Below are 15,993 nucleotides of genomic sequence, written 5' to 3' on the forward strand. Positions count from 1 at the left end.
ACCCAGTGTGCCATCTACGTCATTACAGCTGAGATCATTCCTCAAACACTACAACAGCACTGTATTTACCACAGCTGATAATTTTGCTAAGCAAGTCCTCATAAAGGGGGACAGCATTAACTTTGATACATCTCAAATTTACAGTGGCCTCATATCTTAATTTACAGGCTGCAGACTTGATTCAGTGAGCTTAGACTGTGTCAGCTCCAGGGGATCTTCAGCAGATGCTGAAAATAAAGAGTATGTTCTTAGATTTACACATAAATACAGCACCTTCACTAAATCAACTCTATATTTAGTAGCTAAATTAGTAAATGTAGTATATATTTACTAGACTAACAGTAGAATTCCTACTCTAGAAGGAGAGTAGAAGGCTACCATGCTTCACTAGGTTTCCCACACCCCCATGTAGCTGAAACCTTGGTAGTTCTTGACATTCACCATGCAGACTTGTCTGTCAGCACTGGTAACACGATGGGCCAAGAGGCTGAAACACAAAGTATGTGCAGGAGGGGGAGGATACCATCAGGAGGTAGAGACAGGTGAAAGATCTGAGCTGGGGAGCTTCTCCCTGGGGAAAAACTGTACTGAAAGTGTGAAGACTACACCATTCACTCCAGTTTATTAACTCTCCTAAACCCAAAGAAATAATGACAAACAGACATCCTGATGTATCACAGCCACATCTGCTGAGGGACTTACAGAGGATTTATTATAATACCCAGAATGCAGCTTTTCTTAATAATCTTTAACCAACATCTAGAATTATCCCCAGAGAAGCATGATCCAAGTAGGAAGTTAACTGCAGTTACTCATTCTGGATCATTGCAACAATCCCACCTTTAAAATACAGGAATTTGAACATTGAGATAAGCCACATGATATAATCTGGTTAGTTATAATGTAAAACCAAGTTTCACCTAACACTTGTAACAAACAAACCACATGAGCTCTTCAGCACAAGATTTCCAAATCATAATGCAAGATTTTCTAAAGTGCACAGCACTGCTAGGTAGCCAATTCCAGTGATAAGGAGAAGCTGATTTTCAGAGGAGCTCCAAGACAGGAAAGGGAAGAACTGTGTCTCTATAAAGCATTTCAGGCCAAATCCTAATAATAACTAATATGTTGCTGTTGTTTCCCCCTAGCTTCAGCATTCCATCTCACAAGTGGTACAATGCACTGTGAAGTAGGTGCAATTTCTAAGATTAAGTCAAGGCAAATAAATTGTAATAACAATTGGAAGTCCTCACAGAAACATTACACAACCCAAAGTAACTGCTTACTAGAAATCTTAGAAACAGCTCCTTTAAAGGAATCAAAGTTGAACAAATTGACAGTGTAAAGCACTTGAATTTTTGATTCACAATATTAGATGTCTCCTGCAAAGCAAACCTTTACCTTCATGGCTCTTTCCATCAGTTTGGAATCACAGGCTGGCAGTGGAGGCTCATGAGATATTTGTAAGGGTTTTGAGACATCAGTTTCATCAATTTTTATAGTGACCTTATGGACAGATGCAGTCCCTGTTTTCCTGCCAAGTACCTGTTGACTTAAAATAAATAGAATAATTAAACCATGCAACTGGAAGAACAGGAAATATGTTTTTTTGCTAAACCTTGATTTTGTGTGCTCTGGTTAAAAACAACATTATGCCAGCTGAACTGAAAAAGGCATTTGTTTCAGATGACATTTTAAAGCTGAACTGTTGGTAAACTGTAACCACATGAAGAATTTTAGATTACTGCAAATTTAACACAGTCAGAAGTGTACTCGGATTGCTTTTTAAAATTTTATCTAGTGCAAGCCAAGCAATAAATACAGTAGAAGTCTGACAGAGATCTAATAAATTTTTAGATATCTGTGTAAATACAAACTCATTTATAACTGCATCTAGTGCTCTTCTGTACATTAATTTGCAAATCATGTAACACATGTAAGTACTTAAATTTAGGAGTCTCACATCAAAAAGAAAGTACAATTCTGAAAATTATGCCCCAAGCTTGGTAAACATAATCCCTCCTGTTATTTCATTAATTGTTTGTTAACAATCCCTTTGAAATGAACTTACTTCCAAACAGAGAGTGAGAGACATTTCCCTGCATGGTAGCGCTCCACTTGCACGAGGTCACCCCAGCGCTCTCGGATCAGCATTAGTGTTTGGGAATGCAGCACTTCCAGCTGCAGAGCCAGGCAGAAGGAGTCTAATGCATGGAGCTAAGGAAATATAAGATGCCCAGGAAGTCTCTGTACTACACAAAGCTGTTTCTGTATACTGCATTAACCCTTTTGTCATCTAAGTCACATAAGATGCTGTCTGAAAACATGCAAATGTACTAATCCAGAGATACAGACAGATAAACAGCACCAAGTATTTCTCAAAGGGGTTTATTTCTGTGGTTTTCTAAACTCTAACCTAGCACAGGTTGATAGACAAGAAAGTCACAGCCCAATTTTACAGATTTCTGGTTGTCACTACCTTTTACTGAAAAGATGATTACTAACAAAGAAATTCCACCCACCCTATAGTTACCACTAACCCAAACTCCCATGGTGACCCTAAAAAAACATGACTCTTTTTGCAGACAGACTTTCACTGAAATCCATTTCACACTGTCGATCAATCTGCCCTTTCCAAGTGGAAAATCACTGCACATCCTGTATCTCCTCTCATTATTCACACAGATACAACAGAGTTAACACACCCTCATCAACTGCACTTTACTGCTGTTCTTGGTAGCAAGAACTGCTAGCTCCCAGAACTTCCAAGTCAGCTCTGTATTTCATCTCCAAAATTACCTGCTGCTGCTGCACTGACTTAGCAGACAGCCTGCTGCCTTGAATACCTCACCCTCACCTTTGCTGATTTAGTGTGTAGAATTAAATTTGACATGCACCTGAGAATTATTGCTTCCAAGGCCATCCTTTACTTCAAGGCCACCATAACTTCATGCCCAGACATTTCCCCCAAGCTTAGCAGGGAATTCATCTTTCCTCACTTCCAGCTAACAAGAGCAAGGCTGCATTAGACCCCTAACCCAGAAGCCCCTTTCAGAAGGATACGTAGGCAGTTGTACATGTCCTGGAGGGGCTTCTCATCAGCAAACAGCCTGGACTGGACCAGCTGATGGATGAAGTTGATCTGCATGCTGTGAACCAAGGCTCGACCATCTTTAGCAAATGAAAAATAAGGCACATTAACCATCAGGAAAGTAGGTATTCAAATTAATTCAGTAAATTGATAAATTAAAAATAAAAAAGATACAACTGTACCAAGGAATTTCCATACTAGGTATTATAACAAAACAACAAAATTCTTGGTTTATTCTGGAAATTCTTGGTTTACTCTTGGTTTACTCAGTCATTTTACTACACAGTCACTGTACAGCTTTATTAAGGTATTAAGTGCCTATAAAGCAAGGTCGAAACAAGACAAGTACATCTAACTTCATTCTCTTAAGTGGTGATATGCAGAAAACCCAGCATAAACAAGACTTATACAGTGTCAGAGATTAATATCATGTTAAAAACAAAGTGTAAAGGTTGAATTTTTTCTTTACCACCAGTTTCTTTGTCTTCAACCAAAATTTCCAGCTTGAGAAGGCGCCAGGGGATGTCAGGGTCATCACCCATCACTGTCAAGGTGGCCTCAAACTCACCCTCAACTCGGAACTTCACACGGCCATTGGCTGAGGAAGACAAGAATGTTTTATTTCACTCAGCCTCCTAAGATGCCTGAAAAATAACAGTGTGGTAGCTCCTGGTAGTCATAATGGATTACTTCCCAATCATTTCTGTTCTGTTGCTTATGTTTCTGTGCAACTGTGAACATTTTACAGTCTGCAACAGACCCAATGTCAATAAGCAGCACAGAGAGATGTACAAACTGTCCTGAGGGTAACTTGTTAAATCTTATCACTTGTTAACACTTGTGCTTCTCTAATACAGAGTAACACTGAGCTGACTACCAGCCTGACAAACAAAACATCTGGCTGAAATATTCCTATTCTTTGCTACTATCAACAATGGATGCTTTCAGCAATACTCAAATGACATTCAGAACATGGATCTCAGCCCAGGCTGAAATCCAGCCCTGAAAACACATCTCACTGCAAAGTATTATTTAATATTAGAATATTTTAAATCCATTTTCATGAGAGGAAGATAATATTTTCCATAATTTAAATATACACAACAAGCAAAGTTTATGCACATTATTTATCTAATTGACATGTGCATCCTCACACCTGTGAACACTGCTATCTGTTTCACAAATTGGGAGCAAGGACTTTAAAACTGCAAGCAAGGTCATAAAAAGAATGAGAGGCAAAGCAAACAAGTAAGTACAAGTCTTTACTCTGACATTCACGTCAACCTCAATCATTTAACAAACTATGTTATATACCTTTACAATTAAAGACATTTAGCAATATTCCTGCAAAACATTTAACCATTTAACTCAGGAAATTTCATTTTCAAGAGCACCCCAGGCACGCTCTTAAAACAAACCACACTCTAAACCAGAAAATAACAGTTATTGAAATGTTTAGTTGACTGAAAACTCTTAAGAGCTCAGACATATTATTCATATATCATTCATATATACTTCCATTAGACAAAAATACCTCTGATACTGATACTGCAAGCACTCACACAGGGACTAGAGAAAACTAGCACTAAGATTCTTCAGGAACATCTTTGATCTAGGTCTGTGGGGAATGGTTTACAAATGGCTAACCTTGTCTTGGTTAAAAGCATGGACTAGGTCCATTCCCACCCTGTTCTCTGTGAATCTGCAATAACCTAGTCCAGTTTATAGCCATCCTTCCTATACAAAAGTTTGTCTTAATGTTTGGGCTAAATGAAAACAGATCCCAAAACAGTTTAAGAGATCTGTACTGTGGTGAGCCACTGAACAAAAGGCATGCATAAATATGAATAAATTCTGTGCCTGAACATGAATATAAAAACAGCTTAAAAAAGCAACACTGAGTGACTTGTTTAAACTCAAGTTCAAAGAGTTTCTGCAGAAAGACCTAACAGTTTAATTATAAAATTTAATTAAGATGAAGTAGCCCAAAGACTTTCACAGAACATTTACTGAAAGAGCAAGACAACGTCTAAAACTTTTTGGCACTACCTGCACAGGATTTCTTCCTGAAAATAAATAATATTTCAGCAATTTTATCAGTGCTCTCATTTTTCAAACAGGGGGAAAACCACATGTTTTGATGTCATACAAAGACCGGATCCCAGTATTAATAGATGAAGCTCCTTAATGATCTCAATTAAGCTATCATTTAGCTTTGCTTTAGTGTTAAAACAGCACTTTTATATCAGCCTGCAATAATGTATCCTTCAAGAAATAATTGCAGTTCTTACCTACTGTAAGATTTGCCAGCTGTGGAGGGAGATCTGTAGTCACGAGTCGATGGCGAAGGATCTGGTTTAGCTGATGAAGTGTAGTTTGCTTCTCACTCTTTGTTATTGGGTCAGGAGGGATTATTTTATCCTGTTGCAATAAACACAAGCAAGTCTATGTACCTCAGACATGTATAACAGATTGATAGCAGCAATTGTGAAAACCAGCCAGACCAGAACTCTGAAAATATAAATACTACAGGCCATTGCCCAGTGAAGTTTATATCTTACACTCAGATTTGCTTTCTACCTCATTACATTTTACCCAAGACTGACCACTGCATAAAATCACTAAATTTGGCGGAACTAAATAAATGGAGGGAATGCTTTACTGGGAAAGCACAACTTGCTCAAACAGGAAGTGTTCTGCATGAGAAACTGACACTGCAGAGCCTTGGCACTGGGCCTGTATTGAGCTACAGCTCCATCTGCACACGGACAATTAGTTTGATTACTGTGCATTTGATACCATGCAGGGGATTCCCACACCCCCCAGGCAGGGCAGCTCCTCACCCTAATGCAGGTGGGCAGCCGAGGGTAGGATCCAGTTGTCAGAACATCAATTGCATACGGGATGGCAAAGCTGGGCAGCCGGGCATGAACCAAAGCATCTCGAGCCAGAGATGCCAGACGATCAGCAGTGTCCACAAACAGGATGGCTTGCTGATCTAAGAAACTGGATATCATCTGTAGACGACAAGGAATTAAAAAAGAAAAAGAAGCAAATTTTAAAAATGCACAAATCAATGGCCCTTTATATTTAGTTTATCTGTTACTTCCTATTCAAGTAACTGCATTTACAAAACAAAGAAAGAATGAATATTCTGGCCAAGGCTTACATTCACATGCAAGGACACTTAAAATCCACATGCCTTTCCTGCTGCTGTGGGGGATCTGTACAGCACCCAGTTCTTTATCTGCTGATTGCTACTGGAATGCAACCATACTTGTTTGTAATCAGTAGGGGCTTGTTTTTCTGCAACATTCTGGACTTTATTCTTATTTATCCAACATCAGGATGAAAGTGATAATAAGAACTAACACACTCAGATCACCATCTTCCCTGTCCTGTTATCTTAACCCAAATCATTTCTGACACTATGTGCAGACATGCCTTTCATTTGATGCCACTGATGACTTTTTGGGAACACGACCTGTAAATAACAAGATTATACAATTTCTAAACAGGAATATTTTTTAAATTTCTGTAGTTGTAGTAAGAAGTCAGGGTGCAGCAATATCCCTCAGAGCCTTTTTCATGCCAGACTGTGTCTAACTTACCGCACACTTTTCCACCTTCCCAGCATTATTAGCCCACTTGACCAAGGCTAACAAACGAACAAACAGCTGGCGAGTGCGACTTGCAAACTGCACTATCTCTATTTTTCTGGAAAAAAATAAATGGCACATTAAGCCAGTGTTCAGATACATAATAAAGCTGTAATTTAACTGTATGACAATTAAAAAAAAAAAGCTATAACGATAACTTTTAATTGTGTTAATGCAGGCATCAGTAATATGCAGTGGGGCTTGTTTGATTAACAGCATAGAGGGAAAAAAGTCTCTGTTTTGAATACTTAACAACATACATGGATTCTAACAAATCATGACTGTCTGGTGAAACAAAAAGCATATTAATAGGAATTAATTACTGACTGTAAGAGAAACAATTCCATAGTGAGCTCAACTGAATTATCTTTACAGCTTTTATAGGATTTCCCCAAGGCTTAAGGTTAAGTTTGAAGTAGGCAACATACCCAAGGATTACAGGACCTGACAGTAACAATACACTTATGTACACTAGAGATAGATAGATAGATAGATAGATAGATAGATAGATAATACACTAAACAAAATTCTAGCATTTTTACAACATCTTTACACAGTATGCTACAATATGGAAATAGGGTGGTGGTGGGGAAGACCACAAAAACCCCATCCTTTACCTTTGCTTTCCATTCCTGCCTTGCAAAGAAATTAAGGTAAGAACTTACTGACTCTCAGTATTCCTCCCATCATTTTTGTAGAAGACAGTCAAAATGAAGGAGTGTATGTCTGCATGCCTTCAGAGCTATTTTTTGTAAAAGAGAATGCAATAGGGGCACATGCAGATTTTCATGCTTTATTACAGATCTACATGGGAGATGCATCAGACAAGACACAGATCTACTGTGTAGACCTGTAATACCATACACTCCAAAATACAACCTCATCAACAATTTATAGAGGTTTTCCTCCCCTTCTATGTGTTCAATTTACTAATTTCACCATGGTTTTCTACTTAGTTTGGAAAAAACCCCAAACCTAAGCTGTTTTCCTGATATGGGTTTCCTTCTGATCCCAATCTGTAAAACACAAACTCATGACACAAAAAGAGCCTGATTCTGCTGAGAGGGCTGGTTGTAATGAGGTTAACTCTTCTGTGCAAGCATTATCTGCATGTAGCAGATGAACATGTAAGGCCAGAAGCACAACTAATACCATCTGGTCCTGTTTCTTCCATTACATACTGTGTACCTCATCCAAGAACTTAGGCATTAAGCCAGTAATGCCTCTGTGTTCTAGAGCACATGTTTTGGAATGGCATTCAGCCTGATATTAAGATTTCAAGTGGTGGTCAAACTGCTACACATACACAGTGCTCTAACAGTAACCACACTATGAAAACGACATGTTGAGAATTTTGAAAGATTCAGGAAAACTTTATGAGATTTGAAAGATGACTACAATGAGACTTTAGAAAGCCAGCAATCTAATCTCTCAGATGAACTCCACATAGACATTGGTACAAGTTATGTCAAACATCTACAGTGAAAGCAGCACGATAGCAGGAAAAATTCAAATTGATGTTCTGTGACTGAGAAGAAATTTAAAAAACCAGCTCCCAAAAAGCACAACAATTTAATAATGAAAATGATTGACAAATCTAGACAGAGAATTCTGGTAACTGTTCCATTAATACCACTTAAATGAAGTTAGAGAAGACTTGTTACTTTGATTTGACAGAATCCTGCTTCCAGAACCACCTCCATCATCCCTGACTGACAACTGCATGGGGAAGCTACTTCTCTAATAAAACATAAAGGCCTTCAAATTTGCTACATTGCCTTTCATTATAGGTACATAACCTCCTGCTGGGCTACACAAAATTTTACATTCAAGGAAGATGAAACTTAAGGAAAGAAGAACAAGAAACAAAGATTAAAAATCTTTCTAACAACCATGTTGCTCACTGCATTTTTTACCCTTGGTCTTCACTGCTAAATTTGGATCTCAGGTTTAAGATCCTTCAGACTAATGGCTGAGTCTGGGGAGTAAAGCATTAGCTACAGTAGAATTAAATCAAGTTAAGGACCACTTAAGCAAGCTTGACAAAAAAAAGTCCACTGGATAGATGGGCTGCATTCAAGGATTCTGAGGGAGCTGATCCATGCCACTGTAAAGATGCTCTCTATCATTTTCAAAACCCACAGTGATCAAAGGTCTTGATGACAGCAAAAAGGCAAGCACCATGTCCTTCTTCAAGAGGGCAAAGGAGGATCTTGGGATCTATAGGTCACTTGGCCTAAGTTCAGTTCAGAAAAAAATCTCATAGGACAAATCTTTCTCTAAGCTATGTCCTGATAAACACCAAGCATGTAATTAACCTGGAAACAATCACCAAAATCTGCTGAGGGCAAACCACCCCTGATCAACAGATTGCCTTCTACAGGATGAACTGCTCTGTGGTCAATGGGAGATCAAAAGATGGATTTACATTTCCAGAAAACATGTGGAATACAAGGATGGGCTGAGGAAGCTGAATTTGCTTCTGCTTGGGAAGAACAGGCTGTGTGGCAAGATCCTACTGACATCTTCAAGTACCTACAGGGGTATTGTAGAGAAGATGGAATCAGACACTTTTCAGAAGTGCAAAAGGCCAAGGTACAACAGCTACAAACTAAACCAGTGAAAAACTAGTTAGATGTGAGGAAAAGAAACAAACACAGTGATGTGGTCAAAGACTGAAGTAGGTCATCCATAGAAAGATAACAATAGTCCATTACCCAGAAGAAAGCCCCTGGATTTCCCCCACAACTCAGCACTATTAATTTTCCACCACAGTACTAATGCTTTTTTAATCCAACCACGTTCATGTAAGACTTATTTATTCCTATAATTGATAACTAATAAATGACCCTGAAAAAAAGCATCATGACATATAATTTCTCATCAGTTTTTCTTATCCCAGCATCTTTTAAATAGGTGTTGTAGTACAGAATTTATATTTTATGTGAACTTTATTAGAGGATAACACCATCACATATTCACCAAAGTATATGTGCCATGTGACCAGGCTCTAGCTGCAAGAAACAGCTTGAAGCCCAATTAGAGAATCCATCAGAGTCTCAAAGCTAGAGAAAATATGGATAATTAAGCCACATTCCTACAGATGAGCTCCTCCAAGAGCAGGAAATCCATTCCACCAAAAGAAGTTCTGAGTTAAAGTCAACAAGGATGTGAACATTTAATTTCCAGACAATTTCAGTCGAAGGACATTTTTTGTACATTGAAAGTTGTCTTATTTTATTTTCTCTAATCCAGTAGGATTTAAGTTGTTGCCCCACACCCTTTGTTGTTGCCCAACAAAGTAGAATCCAACTTTACCTAGAAATGCTAAATATCTAGATGGGAAAAGCCTTCCCATGAGTACAAGGGAGCTCTGGACCCAGGTCAGAAGTAATTTCTTCAGTAAATACTGTGATAATTAAAAACTCACACTAAACCAAATCAAAACCCACACTGTTTCTCTTAATAAAACACTAAGCAGAAGGAAAATAGGTACAAGTAATCATTCCAGGTTATGATTCCATGAAAATGGGATTAATTCCACATTTTATGAGAGTTTGGGAAGGTTTGAGATAACAATTAATGATCACCCTGGTACACAGAATTTCTTATTAAGATTCTTAGAAATATCATAGCTCCTATATCTCTGTGAAGAAATTTAGGTCAGTTAACATGTCAAATAAAGGGAACAATATTCTGACAAGTTTCATAACATTTATTATGAGAAACAGAAAAGTAAATGGATTCTTTTCATCTCAGCAGGATGCTGTTCTGGTCTCTTACATTTGCTCTCTAATAATTTTCAAACTTCAAAACCACATAGAATAGGAGCAGAAAACTGTTCATGATAAGAAAGACCAGGTAACCATGGAAAAATGCAGAAAAGAGGTTTTTACCTTGTTGTCATTGTTGAACTCTTTCTTCTGAACAAAACGTTTCTTTATTACACTAACTAGAATCTGTATAAATTCTAAAGTTCCCTTTCATGTCAGCTTTACTGTCAATTCATTGCTTCAAGATTCATGAAGAGAAAAACACCCTTAACAGTTCACCTACTTTAACAGCAACAAAACAAAACCCCAAAAATCTATAAATCCAAACACCAACAAACCCCAATATTGTCAGGATGCTGAGTAAAATCTTGAAACTATGTAGGGACAGCAAGACAGACAAAGCTTATTTTCTTGCATAAAATCTAAAATTACGTGAAAAAGATTTCATTTAAACAACAGTATATCAATATTAAAATCCTAAAGAAGTTCTATATTTTAATATGTATTACAGATTCTCTTATCATAACTCACCTTTCCATATCAGTCTTTCTTGGTAATCTATATGAAAGAGAGGGGGAAAAAAGAAGACATATTATATATCATTCTATTACATTCCAGAAATTTTGTTGGACACTTTCAGTTACAGGAAATTCTACACAACTACAAAGTACATAAAAAAATAACACCATGGGTCACCTGTAACTAAAACACTGGAACTATTCAAATTAACTGAAAAGTTTGATGGAGGCTGCTGAGATCAGTTACTCTACATGTGCCATAAACATACAGGAAGGACTTCTTGACTGATATATTGGAAGTTTTTTCAAAGCAAACTAAAACTCTAAAATTCCTTATCCTTTCCAGAGTTTGAACATTCTTTAACTCACACCAGGCAAAATTCTGTTTGCACCCTCACCAGACATGGTACTGTACAACAGCTATACCTATCTGTTCCCATTTGTTCTGTATGTCACTTCTTGAAACACACAGCTTCCCCACAAAGTAAGAGGGGAAACAGGTTTATTCAGAGTCCAAATGTTTTAAGTGAAGTTTTTCTTGGCCCAAAACCATCCCTTTGTTTTGCCAGTTCAAACGCAACAACACCAACATAGCAAATCATTAAGTAAATGAAAATAACTTATTTCCCAAAAATAATCAAATGATATTTTAAAAACTACAGAGGTAAGTCAAGGAGTTGCAGCATCTGAAAATATCTCGGTTTTAGACATTCCAGTTTCACACATTGATATCAGTACCAGTACTCCACTTGGGGTTTTTTGGCAGTAACTTGGGGACAGACTTAAGCATTTAAGCAGCCAATCTGCAGCTGCTCTCAGTTCTCAGAGTCATTTTCTCTGTTTATGACAGAGCACTCAGCAGCTTTCACTGTGCTCTGGACAGCCTGATGCAGAGACCAGCGTGCCTGCACAGGCATCTGCCCGGGTGGGAGGATGGACAAGGGTATTTATGAGAGCAGGACAACGGGGAATGGGTTTAAATGGAAAAACAGTAAGTTTAGGTTAGATATAGAAAAAAATTCTTCCCTGTTCGGCTGGTGAGGCCCTGGCACAGGCTGCCCAGAGAAGCTGTGGATGCCCCATCCCTGGCACGTGCAAGGGCAGAATGGATGGGACTCTGAGCAACCTGGGCTAGGGGAAAGTGTCCCTGCCCATGCAGGGGGCTGGAACTGGGTGACCTATATGGTCCCTTCAAAACCAAACCATTTTATGAATGGGAAATCGCGGCCACCTCCCCCCACTCCAGCCCCGGATGAGCTCCGGGACGGATCCCGGCCAGGCCTCCGCATCCTCCCGGGATGCTGCGAGGCGGCACGGCCAGCCGGGCACGGAGCGATCCGCGGCACTCACAGGTCGGCCAGCACGGTGAGCTCGGCGTAGGTGCGGTGCAGGAGGAACTCGATGAGGGTGCTGAGGCGGTAGCCGGGGCTGGCGGCGGCTGTCACGGCACCGGGGGCCGGCGGGGCCGGGGCTGACGCGGGGCCGGCCGGCACCAGCTGGGCGCTCTCCAGCTGCACCGGCGCCATGGCGGCGGCGGCGCCTCGGCCCCGGGCAGGAGCCGCGCGGCAGCCCGGGAACGGCTCCCGGTGGCGCCGGCACCGCGCCCGGCTCGCCCCGCACGGACGGAGCGGGGAAGGGGCGGCGGGAGCGGGGCGGCTCCGCAGCGCTCAGAGCCCGCCGGGCGCAGGGGCCGCCGCCATGATGGGGCACGGAACCGGAAGCGAACGGGGAACTTTTCCGGGAAGAGCGGGCGGGGCGGGGCGGGGGCAGCGGGACGGGGGGACGGAGGCGGGACGCACGGACACAGGGATACGCATGGACAGAGGGACACACAGACGGGACGTGTGGATGGCGCTGCCCGTGCGCCACGGGACCGTTCGGTCCCGGGATGGGTCAGGCTGGAAGGGACCACAGTGCGCCGTCTGGTCCCACCTCCCTGGTCAAGCGGGGCCATCCCACAGCACATGGCCAGGATTGTGTCCGGACCGTTCTGGAATATCTCCAGTGAGGGAGACTCCAGACCCTCTCTGGGCAGTCTGTCCCAGTGCTCGGTCACTGCACAGTGAAGGAATTCTTCCTCATGTTCAGATGGAACTTCTATGCATCAATCTGCCTGTTCCTCCTGTCCCATTGTTGGACCCCACGGAGCAGAGCCTGGTCCATGCCCTGAGCCTCCCTGCAGACACTGACAGGGATCAGGGCCCCTCTCTGCCCTCCCTTCTCGGGGCTGGACAGGCCCAGCTCCCTCAGCCTGTCCTCAGTGAGATGCTCCAGTCCCTCCATCATCTTTGTCACCCTTCACTGGATCAGTTCCAGGAGCTCCATGTCTGTCCTGTCCTGAGGAGCCCAGAACTGGGCACAGCACTCCAGGCGATCCCCACCAGGGCTGAGCAGAGGCACAGGATCCCCTCCCTGCCCCTGTATCTGCTGATGTTACTGAAATCCAGGGTGAAGGAGAACCCGATTATAGACTCAAAAGTGCTGTGGTATATGGTAGTGATAATTCATGCAATTAATGTATGGTATAAAATATTGTAAAATCCAAACCATGTCTTTTCGACTACCCTGGCCGGGAGCAGCTGTCTTATTCATATACATCTAGTTCCCGGACCGCAGGTGAAGATAAACATCGACGCTTTAAGGTAAGAATAGAAGCTTCCAGGGTGATAATCGTTGGTTTCTCCGAGTTGTCGGGTACCACCCGAAAGCTATTATCGCCCTGCCGATTGCATCTGTAGAGATAGCGCCACCCTGATACACCTGAATACACGGCTTCTCCGGAGTCGACTGACACCAACGACACACCTAGACGAGGCTTTTGTCCACCTTTGCACATGGAAAGCAACAGCGATGCATGTGAAGAGACACAAAGAACATTCGGTCATCTTTTCCTGGGCAGAATAAACTGCAAAACCTCGCTGCGCCAAGCCGCGAGCGTGAACGGGGCAGACTCTGACCCTTGGAGGTCAGATCCGTGTTCACCCGGCGCCGATCCCGGGCTCGACGCTGACTCTTTGGCTGTGGTGGTTTCGATGACCAAACTTGGGTCTCACAGACAAATTAATAAATCTTTGCTAAGTTTTTGAAAATTTTGGCTCAAGATTTGGTCATTTATAACAGTGCCTTTGATGCAGCTCTTGGGGCTGTCAAGGAGCAGTGGGCTCTGCTGGACTCCAGGTTGGCCAGTCCCTTCCTGATGATGCATTCGTGAGGGGTATCCAGTGAGAAGCACTCACCATCCTTTGAGATCATTGTTAAAGAGAGAAAAGGGAGCCATGAGCAGCAGAACATCCAGTGGGATTCGGGGATAAACACAAACCGTTGGGAACTTCTTCATATTTCTGCCTTACAGATCAACTGGCACTACTGAAGGGAGGGAGAGGGGAGGTCTGCAAACAGCTGAAGATTGATGTGTTGTGTACTGGTTACCAAAGGGAACTGTGTAAGGAAACTATAAATCCTGGGTGGTTTGTGTCATGATTCAGTCAAGTGTTAAATCATAAATGCTTGCCTTATGATTACAAAGAAACCCCTGAAATGAGCATAATAAATACCCAAACTCCTCCAGGTTTACTAAAAAGAAGGAGAGGTCCTATTTGTTTTATATGAAGTGCAGATTTTAAAAACCTCTCCTCTTACACATATTTTTCCAGGAAAGTTAAATATTAAAGGAAACATTTTTCAACCTGAGAAGTGTGTAATCAGTTTAACAATAATAACAATAGCAATAACCCATCCAGGGAGGAAGGGCAGTACTGCTGCAGCTGTGAGCCATGCAAGGTTTGTGGGCTGCCTCAGTCACAGCAAGATGAACCTTTGAGCTGGGGCTGGATGATGATTGTTGGCTGGGAATTTTTTACTCCTAAAATCATTAAAATGTATTTATACCTAACCTTTGTTGGTTTTTTGTTTTGATTGTGGTGTTTTTTATCAGGTTTTTTTTGGGGGGGGGTTGGATTAGTTGAGAGGGTTTGTTTTTGTTTTCAATACAGATGAAAGAAATATTCGTTCTGTTTATATAAATTAATCTCTAAAGGATAGAATGATAAATACTTTCTGGATCATATTATGATCAAGGTTATTGACTTAATGTATTTTAAGTTCTTGTCTGCCCATTTAAAGATTTTTCTTTCCAAATGTATGAAAATCTTTTATTTTTTTCACTCTACATGCATGAATAAATGCAGTGTACTCCTTTTTACAGCCAGCTAGCTGCACATGAAGAAAATACTGACTTACACAGGAATCTCATTAGGCTCTTTATAAGAACTGTAACATAGAAATACAGGATTTTTAATTGTTTTCCCTCCTTATTCCCATCTCTTCTCTTCTGATTTAGTCTGTAATAAAGTTCCCATTGATTTCAGTGGCACAAGCTCAGACTTTGTTAATGAAAAAGCAGGTGGGAAATACTGATGCAGCTTAACTTTGCTGCTGAATCCTTCCTGGTCTTGGTGAAGTTTTCAGCATTGGTTGGAGGGATGGATGTCCTCTGTGTCTGCCTTGCTCCATTCCTCTTGGAGAGAAGTTAATCAGTGCTGTGGCACAGATTGTGCTGAGCTCTCCTCTCACATGGCTGCATAGTAGAGAAGCTCTTGATACTGTTTTCAAAGAAAGGAAGAATAGCTACAGAGAAATTTCAGGAGGTCAAGGATTACAGTTTTGTGCCCACAACAATTGTGCTGTTGGGAGACTTGGCAAGATCAGTTTTTTTAACTGATGGAGATGAGCATTAGGACTTCAAAACCAATTGTTTGGCCTACATAACAGTAGTGAAAAAGAAATATTTCAGTTTCCTGCTTCTTGTTGCCTTTCTGAGGTTGGCAGTGCTACCATTCTTTGACACAAGTACTTTGAGGAAGGATGAACATTGTGCCTAAATTCAAAACTTCAGCTTGAAGGAACTGGAAGTAGGTTCCAGAAATCTGTTGGGGTGGGAAAAAGCAAAACTA

General features: G+C 41.1%; 1 protein-coding gene across 1 annotated transcript in view; it reads right to left on the reverse strand.

Annotated features, from left to right (window-relative positions):
- MED14 (mediator complex subunit 14) overlaps nucleotides 1–12,567 on the reverse strand; it is a 34,459-nt gene extending 21,892 nt beyond the window's left edge. The window contains exons 1-9 of the mRNA XM_058824758.1: nucleotides 12,392–12,567; nucleotides 11,055–11,081; nucleotides 6,703–6,808; nucleotides 5,935–6,108; nucleotides 5,383–5,512; nucleotides 3,561–3,689; nucleotides 3,064–3,171; nucleotides 2,072–2,204; nucleotides 1,402–1,552 (exon numbers count right to left, since the gene is read on the reverse strand). Of these exons, the coding sequence (XP_058680741.1) occupies nucleotides 1,402–1,552; nucleotides 2,072–2,204; nucleotides 3,064–3,171; nucleotides 3,561–3,689; nucleotides 5,383–5,512; nucleotides 5,935–6,108; nucleotides 6,703–6,808; nucleotides 11,055–11,081; nucleotides 12,392–12,567 (1,134 nt within the window). The remainder of the gene's footprint in view (nucleotides 1–1,401; nucleotides 1,553–2,071; nucleotides 2,205–3,063; nucleotides 3,172–3,560; nucleotides 3,690–5,382; nucleotides 5,513–5,934; nucleotides 6,109–6,702; nucleotides 6,809–11,054; nucleotides 11,082–12,391) is intronic.
- Between the last annotated feature and the right edge of the window lie 3,426 nt (nucleotides 12,568–15,993).

Source organism: Ammospiza caudacuta, chromosome 2 (assembly GCF_027887145.1).
Source record: "Ammospiza caudacuta isolate bAmmCau1 chromosome 2, bAmmCau1.pri, whole genome shotgun sequence".
Lineage (NCBI taxonomy): Eukaryota > Metazoa > Chordata > Aves > Passeriformes > Passerellidae > Ammospiza > Ammospiza caudacuta.